The sequence below is a fragment of the Poecile atricapillus genome, chromosome 4, assembly GCF_030490865.1.
Source record: "Poecile atricapillus isolate bPoeAtr1 chromosome 4, bPoeAtr1.hap1, whole genome shotgun sequence".
NCBI lineage: Eukaryota > Metazoa > Chordata > Aves > Passeriformes > Paridae > Poecile > Poecile atricapillus.
In genome coordinates, this window is record NC_081252.1 from 44802034 (window position 1) to 44811207 (window position 9174).

The 9174-nt window shown below is 37.5% G+C and overlaps 1 protein-coding gene across 2 annotated transcripts in view; it reads left to right on the plus strand.

Moving 5' to 3' along the window:
* Positions 1 to 7408, plus strand: part of SNX25 (sorting nexin 25) — an 82583-nt gene extending 75175 nt beyond the window's left edge. For both annotated transcript variants that reach the window (XM_058837346.1, XM_058837348.1), the window contains 5 exons: positions 1902 to 2019; positions 3338 to 3404; positions 4562 to 4743; positions 6306 to 6406; positions 7158 to 7408. In XM_058837346.1, coding sequence (XP_058693329.1) covers positions 1902 to 2019; positions 3338 to 3404; positions 4562 to 4743; positions 6306 to 6406; positions 7158 to 7232 — 543 coding nt within the window. In that variant the 3' untranslated portion in view covers positions 7233 to 7408. The remainder of the gene's footprint in view (positions 1 to 1901; positions 2020 to 3337; positions 3405 to 4561; positions 4744 to 6305; positions 6407 to 7157) is intronic.
* The last annotated feature ends 1766 nt before the right edge of the window (positions 7409 to 9174 follow it).

Consider the following 9174-nt stretch of genomic DNA (forward strand, 5'->3'; position numbering starts at 1 on the left):
CACAATACAGATGGTGGGAACTGTTAGACCCTGTGAATGAGTATGTCAAACCATTGTCCTAAAGTGAAAATAATGAAATAAAATGGAGGGAGATGGATTGTGAGACAGTCTGGGATTAGCTCTGTGGTTTCTTGGACTCCCATGTCTTTCAGTAAGAGCTTTGGGCTAGCTCAGTCTTGCCCCACTGACACCATCTTGGATACCTTCCTAAAGCACTTAAACTGGAGTTAAATTATTTGGTACAAAGTCATAAATGAAGTTAGTTGTGTTAAACCACATGTAAATCTGGTATAATAGTGTTCTTTTTGTAACTGAGGATTCCCGGTTTAGTTTGTATTTTGGACTTAGTAGTAGAGAATGCTGTCATTCAGCTTTCTCTTTGCCTCTATCTCATCTCACATTTTTCAAATATATGTTGGAGCAATAATATTGTCTCTTGAGTGTTGTTTTCAGGATTAGATACTGCAGCAATTTCTTTATATATACTCCTTGGACAGGGTTCACTCCCTGTCTAAGAAATGTATTTCTTAGCTCTCTGGACCAAAACCAAATCAGAGCAAAAATGCAGTTGAAATCATCTAGAAAGAAGGGCTTTTAGGTTTATAAATCTACTCGATAGAAAATGCACTTAGTGTAAGAATTGACAGTTCTTGTTGCATTTTCTAAATGACAGGAGATTCATTGAATAGCAGAAAAATAAACCAATATTAGATGATCAAATGATGAGGATGAAAGGAAGAGATTACTGGTATCTCTGAAAACCAGGCTGAAGAAAATTTGCACATCATTCTGACCATTCCTGATCCAGAGACTGGGGCATTGCACCAGCCTAAGTGGAGGTCAGGTCTGCTTCTCTTTAGCTTTGCTTGAAGCATAGGCAGTGGGCAGGGGAAGATCCAGGAAAGCAAAGGGATATGTTGGCTTCCAGGAGTAATGATAGGTGTTTTAGTCCTGATCCTGAAGCAATCTTCATGACAGTGAGAAACAACCTGCTTCTGCCTTTCACTCTTGAATAAATGGTACTGCCAGAATTGAGGTGGTTCAGCCCAGTCATCTTCTGGGAGTCTATCTGAATAACACTTCTCCCTTTGGTGCTTGGGTTTCCTCCAGCTCAGGTCACTAAGTGTGACAATATTGTGTAAGATAATTAATATTTCATTAATATTGTGTAAGATAATTAATAATTCATTAATGCTGCTTGTCTCTGCAGTGGCCAGTTCCCTTTCCACTGCTGGGTTTGGTTCCCATCTTACTTCAAGGACAGCTGGTTTGTATCTGATCCAGCTGAGTGGCTTCAGCTGTGAAGGCAGTCTGTTCTCCTGGAGAGCCAGCTACCTGCTTCTCCCTGTGCAATAACCACATTTTCCCCTTTTCTTCCCAGCTGTTTGCATAGCAAACAGCTCCAGCTGGCTAGCTCCCCATTCTGAATGGTTTTTTATGGGTGTTGTGTCAGAGGAGGCTTTGCAAAGGCTTTGCAATCACAAACACTGTTGAGTGCCATCTCCTGCTTACAGCTCTCACCTGTTTCCTAGCAGTACACGACTCCCACATCACCAGCCTTCTTTTATCCAGCTGGTGTTGGTAGGGCAATATAGGCAGTAGATTCTGAAAATCTGGGCAGCATTGAGGTGTTTACTGAGGCAAGGCTGCAAGCAGAAGATACATCAGTGCTGATGATTCCAGCAGTGCAGTTCCTCATTACTTTAGGCCAATGGGAAGTTTTCAAAGCCCCTAGTGAGGCAGCTGTTTGCCAGATCCTGCCAGCAGCAATTTTTGGCTCTAATGCTGTTTTTTGAGAGGACTGGCTATGCTCCTTCCCCAGAGCATGGCAGTAACTAAATCCATTCTGGAAGAAGGCTGGGGAACTACAGCACATACTCATGTTGTCCTTCTCTTCCTAGGAAGAAACGGAAGAGGACAGTGACCTGTCGGACTACGGAGAGGAGGTGGATGGGAAGAAGGACTCTCTTGCTGAACCGTGTTTCATGCTGATTGGAGAGATTTTTGAACTGCGAGGAAGTAAGATGTAAACCTGCTCAATTGCTAATGGAGTCTCTTGGCTCTGTAGGGCACTTTGTAATTCAGATTTTTTTTTGTGTTTCAATAAGTGGAAACATTCTTGCAATCCATACTGCCAGTTTGGAACCAAGCTATTCTTCAGTAGCTCATAACTTTGGAGCTTTCATTCAAAAGTGAAATTGCAATATAAAAGGGCTATAAAAATGTAAGTGGTAGAGGAGACCATTTGCACTTAATATTTTTAAATTTTTCATGAAAAATTAGAAAAAAAGGGAAAAAAGGACAGTAGGATGCTTTTTGTAAATAGGCTGTTTGTTAGATTGTAAGAATTCTTGAGGAAGGAAAGATGGCTTTATTATAGGACATGTCTCTGACAAAGAAATATAATTTAATTAATATTTTTAATGTTATACAAATTACATTATACACTATTATGTTAATATTTAATACAGTTTTAATATTTTAGTTAAATATTTACATATTTAATATTTACTAAGATTAATGTTTTTATGTTCTAAATTAATTACATATGCATTTTAGTTCTGCAATTGCTATAATGAAAATGATGCTAGAATTCTGATATATTTAAATACTGGATTTCCACCCCTCCACCCCCCCTTATGTAACTGAATTATGGTAATAAAGAAAACTCTTTTTGTTTCTATTTGAATGTGCAGCCACACATGATGCTCTATAAAATTATTTACAGGGTAACTATTGCAAAATGTCGCACCTTCCAAAAATGGCAGATGTATCTTCCAAATATAGACTTTATTGTGATTGTGAACAGTAGAAAGAAAGATTTACCAGTAATTACTAGGAAGCACTCACTTTTGTTTCCTTTATTTGTAATGGAAAGCTGACTGCTTGGTTTGAGTAAAAGTGTTTTCAGAATTTTAATGGTGCTGCTGTATGTACTCTATACTAAGATCTGAAAAGGGTGGGAAGTTTGAGGACATTTGGTTTTTTTGTAGTAGAAAAAGGGTTTTGAGTAGTTGCATTGCTCAATAAACTTGAAATATTCTTATGTATAAAAATTTACAGTATAACCTAGAATGCATGTTATATGTATGCTTATATAATCTGCAAGACTTAAAAACCATACAGCAAACAGTACAAGGAATGTAATCAAGAAAAACAAAACCTCTGTACAATTAATGGAATCTTAGAAAGGGTTGTAACAATGTGTTTACTGTAGGAGTGGGTTGTTTGGGTTTGGTTCAGTGGGAAGTAGGGGGAAGGTTTTGCAAGTGGTCATGGGTTCTGTAATGTTATTAAGTTTTTGATCATTATTTTTTATCATTTTTCATTGTTCTAGTGTTCAAGTGGGTCAGAAAAACATTAATTGCACTAGTACAAGTCACTTTTGGAAGAACTATCAACAAGTAAGTAGCTGTTGCTTTAACTGAACATTTATCATCATTCTATGAAACCAAGGCCGACAGCAGAACTGTTAAAAAATAATCTGGACATTCTGTTGGATATGATAATCTGCATTTATTTTCCACAGCTCAATTTACAGCTATGCTATGTTTATTAGCGAAAACACAGATATGTGAAATATCTTTATGTTGCCAGGTGAGGCTTGCCTAAGGCTATGAGAATGCCTGTCTGTAAACACCTCTGTGTGGAAAGCTTTATCCCTGGTCAGAAACAAATTTCAGAAGTGTTCTGCCAGCATAACAAGCTGTTTTTCATACAGTCAGTGACTAAATTCGCACATGCCAGCATGGCTTTTAAAGCCTTGTATGTATATTATATAGCAGTAAACTGGACTGGTCTCAGACAGTATCCACTCACTGAATTTTAAATTGATTGGTTCATTTGTTCATACCCTGATGATAGCTGGAAAATGCCTGAAGGAGGACAGAGTGGGAGAGAATGTATGATCATAGCTTACATTCAAAGTTCCTGTGTAGCTTTTTACATGCAAGCTGATTTTATGTTTATTGATTTTAAGGGGTTTGGCTGCATGACAGCAGTACTGAATGCAGCTTGCTCTCTACCCTAGGCTTGTGGTGCTGAAGGCTACAGTGAGTGGTGCAGCTACAGGAGGAGGCTGCTATCTCTATTTGTAATCCCTTCAGTAACGTGCTTTGCTATCTGTGAAGGAACTTACTGTGCTTCTATCAAATCTGTCTATTTTTATCCTAGCAGGCACATCTCTGCAGGCAACTAGTTTGGAGTTTGCTACAATTATTTACCTGATTTTTGTGACTTTTCCTGGTGGAGCCTTTGTAGTGCCCACCCTTGAAATATAGTTTTGATGTATATTTCAATGTAGTACTTATAATTTGTAACATATGTTTGTGGATTACATTGAAAAGCAGCCTTCTCTAAGTCAGGTATGTGGAGTGACCTAGATCCGAGAGCACTCAGAGCTGAATATGACCTGCTGTGATGCCAATGAAATCAACTCAGATACATTGGCAAAATTACATGAGAAAGAATCTCTTCCACTACTTTGAGGAGTAAAAAGAATAAATATGGATGAAACATGGAAGTCTAGCTCTGATGGGCTCTCTTCTACACTTCTTTATAGGCAAATCCGTGACACTGTACACTGGATGTTCAGTGAACCAATGCTTGTTTACTACATTGGTGTGTTTCGAGATGCTTTTTGGCCAAACGGAAAGTTAGCTCCACCACCAAGAGCCAAGAGTGATGAACAAAAGCAGGACACAAAACAGAGAGCACAGCAAAAACTACTTGAAAACATTCCAGGTGAGATCACTTTGATTCTGCTTAGGCAAAGATTTAATAACTAGTAAGGAAACTGGTTAATCAAATTATTTTCCCGTAGAGTTCTAAATTATGGTTATTTGCATAAATAAGGATGATTTTGGTCTAAGTCTTTGCCTTTCCTGCCTGTCTAGTAAAAGGCTTTGATTCAGATATTATTGGTGGATGCAGAATCAAAATTTCTGTATTTCTGTGCATAATATTCAAGGAACCTCAGTCAGTTCTCTCTCTGTTGGTTCTCTGTGAGCAAGTATGTGGCTGTACTACTTGGAATTACTTGCCAAACAGGGAGAGTGGCACCACCCCAATTACTTCTTCCTCTTATATTTCAGAGTTGGAGAGAGAGGGATTGACCCATGCTGTCAGTGTTGTGCTATTTCTGATAAGAGGTCTCAGGGCACTGAGATCTGCAGCCTGGGCAAGAGGGGATCCTAGATGGGAGTGGTTTCCTCAGTACTTTCCTTTCCTACCCTTATCTGCCAAACCTGAGCAGCTGCCTTTTCAGACAGCATGCTTCTGGGGCACTGTTCTGAGATGCTCCATCCTGTCCCACTGACAGGACAGGACAGGAAATCTTGTTATGTATTCCTGACTTCCCAGAGATCATGTAAACCCAAAGGCACCTAACTGAAAAGAATAAAAAATCATTACTTTTTGCACTTGGAAATGCACTTAAACATAGCTTGAATGCTTTTTCTCTGCTCCATCTGAAGAGAACGAGCTATTTTATGGCTTCACTTAGATATCTCATATACCCCATGCATTAGGTACTTTAATCAACTTTTACTGGAAAAAAGGAGTAGGTATGCATGCAAAATATTTGTCATTTGATGTATAAACAACTCTCCATTTACTGCCTGTGTTACATACTCATGTACTCACCTAAAGAGCTTTCTATAGTTGGTTTATGGTATTGTTTGATTTGGTTTGTTTGTTTCTGAGCTATGTTAGGACATAGCTGAATGCACCTTAGATGAATGATGGAGCACTGAATCACTATTTATTCTCTAATTTAACCCAAAATGTGAATAATTGATTTAGAATTCTCTTAACTGCTTTCTTGTGGGAAGTACTCTCTGTGAAGACTGAGAGGCAATTCTAGTGCTAAATTTGTTTTAAATATTGTAGAAATTGTGAAGGCATATTAAAGTGAATGGTTTAATGATGTGTGGGATAAGACTTGACTCAGTGAGGTGAACTACTGAAAAGGCATTTGATATCTCATGTTAGAACACTTAAAACTTCTAAGATGTACACACAATTATCTACTGAGTAACTTGTGAATAAGGGTTTCTTTTCAAGCTGTTTTTTTTAAAACATAGTGTTTGGGACTGTGGGTATCTTGTAGCCACAGGCTAATGAAGTGCAGTGGCTTTGTTTCCCCTCCTTTATTGGTCTTTATGGTTCAACTACATGATCTTGAAGGTCTCTTCCAACCTTGAAGATTATGATTTTGGGTAGTAGATTGATGATTCTGTGATTCTGGCCAGAGGTTCTGCCTAGCATGAGTGAAACAATATAAACTGAAGTAATGTTTGTTGCAGATACTCTGCAGAATCTTGTTGGACAACAAAATGCCCGTCATGGTGTAGTGAAAGTGTTCAATGCGTTGCAAGAGAGGAAGGCTAATAAGCATCTGCTTTATGTGAGTAACCAGAAAAGTAGCTTTTTAACTTCATAATCCTGTTACTTACCGAGCTCTACTTACTCAGTATTAAAGCCTAGGGGATGTGGTTTTGTAGAGATTTATTATTTTAATAAGTCAGATGCTCTAGGTTTGATCACTTGACTAAGTTTGGATAACAAAAAACTGTTTAACAGCAGCATTGTTTTTGTTGAAAAGAGATCCTCTACTACATCCAATGTGCCTGACTTCATAAGGTGTAAACTAATTTCTTCATACAGCTTAGAAAATACCTTGGAGAATCCTAGAGAAGCAGAGCTCCAGGACTGGCTTATAGTTAGGACATGACAGCCCTCTGAAAGTTCCACTCAGCTGTTGGGACTAATTGGAATATGCAGCTGGATCTAAGTGCTTCTTTCACATTCCAGACAGCAGCCTGTCACACAATGCTGCCCCAGCACCAGAGAGAAGGTGCATGCCCTGGTGCTTGCTTTTGATGCTATGGAGTCTTTAAGAGAACAGCACCTGTTTACACTGGGTGGGAAATCCCCATCTGAACAGAGCTGCCCTTAACACTTGCCTCCTTAAGACATTTCCCATGTTATCGGTAGGGCATGTGCTAACTTCGGGATGAAAGAAAAGTAGTTGCACGAATGATGAATGTAATCAAACCTATGTGCTTTGGTTATTTGTGATTATCTAAAAATGACAGGAAGAAGAAATTCTTATTTGGTTGGCACCTGCATCATCTTAACTCTTTTCTGTTTTTCAGGTTTTGCTGGAACTGCTGCTAACTGAACTGTGTCCTGAGCTGAGAGCTCATTTAGAGCAGCTTAATGCCACTTAGGTTTGAATCTGCACAATTGGACCACTAGAGAAATGTCTATGTTCAAGAATAGACATGAAACTTATTTTCCTCTTTTCCATAGAGGGCTGAGGACTATGATTATTTTTAGCATTTTTCTTTCCTCTTGAGTTTTTTGTGAAGTAAACAGACTTGAAAAGATCTGATGCTGTCATAGAGTAGACAAAAAAAAATGCTGTATAGCTGCCAATTTTTATTTAAATTGTTCTATTTGACTACTCCTCTGTTTCAAATATAGATTGAAAAATAAATGTCCATATATGCTGAAAGAAACCAGAAGATATTTTAAACATTTATGGAAAGAAATTTTGCTTAGAGTGGTAAACTAATGAATGTTGTACAGTTCTAATCTCCTCACTGAGGATCTGAGCATTCCTCTTCTTTTCTTGTGTATTGAAGAAGCCTTGTTGTGCAATACTACATGTAAAGCTATTGTGAAAATTTTATCAATTTTGGTTTTACCAAAGATTTCCTGTAGTTTGAAGCATTTGTAAGCAATAAATATCACAACTGGATCGCAGCACTTGATAATGAGGCTGTACTGACAATGGATCAATGAGTTTGACCGCACTAGTTTCATAAGAAATATATACATTGCTTTGAAGTCTTTGTCAAAATTATGTATTGTAAACTGGTATGTCCTAACAGAATGCCTGTGTTAAATGTTAGTCAGAGATTAGTGCTTATGAACTGCTTCTATGAATGATCAAGTAGACATTTAATTAAACCATTCTGGTAACTTCCCTGATATTATTCAGGGCTGTTTTATTCAAATGCCCCAATTTCAAATAACCTTCAAATCTTTCCCTTATTTTATACAAGGAAAGAAAACCATCTTCAGTGGTTGTTTTTTTTTAAATTTATGTAAAAATATGTAAATATGATGTTAATGCACATCTAAATAATTAAACATCATCAAAAATCCCTAGCTGACACTCATTACTTTCTTCTCAATTTCGTACAGTTGTGCTCTTAGAAAAACTGCTTGCAGTTATGACTGGCTGTATTGTAAGGTACATACAGTCTGTGTGATCTATTTGAATTAACATTTTTAGTAACATCTAGCCTTCTCTTCCAACAGTTTCAGAGAAGTTTTCGAATCATGGCACAGTCCTAAGAAGCAAGGCAAATTCTGCATTTATAAAGTTTCACAAGGAAACAGGCATTTAGAAACGTGCAAGCTTACCATAGCAATCAGTAAGTTTTCCTAGTGGTTAATCAAAGATCCAGCTTGACATTGTTCAAGCATACAAACTCCTAACCAAAAGATTTCCAACTATTTCTAATGCAGAGGCAGTGTGAATGCAGTATGAAGGACTGAGGAAAACAGGCCTTGTCCTGTGACATATACTGAATATGTCCATGCTAATGTTTGGGGCTTCTTTTTCCACAGTTCTGTAAGTAGTATTTATTAGTTTTAGAAGCTGGTATGGTTTGAATTGTAAAGCTTGGTGTTCTGCTGGACAGTTTCCAACTCTGAGTCTCTGCAATCCAAAAGTAAAATGTATAAAAAATCTGAAGTAAATCTAGATGCTTTAGAAAGTACGTGGAAGAAAGTATAAGCACCACTAACAAGTTAAGCTTTAAAAATGGTTGTGGCCTGTGAGTGGGCTGTATGGGAAAGAGACAAGTTTGGGTCCAAGCTTTTCAGAATATTAAATTTAAATAATATATATGCAAAAAGGTAACAACCATCTTTATTTGGTTTTGTTTTGATTCATGTGCTATGTAGCAATATGACATTAAAAAAATACAGCTGTCCCGGTGAAATGTCCTTAATAAACCTTTAAATCTTCAATGCGATTTTTAAAAAATCTGTCTTGGCTTCATCTGAATTAAAGAGAGTGTGAGCTTCTTACTTTCTCTTTATTTTAGACAAACTGAGTCAGTGAATTGCTTTAAATAATAATTTACAGAAAGTTGA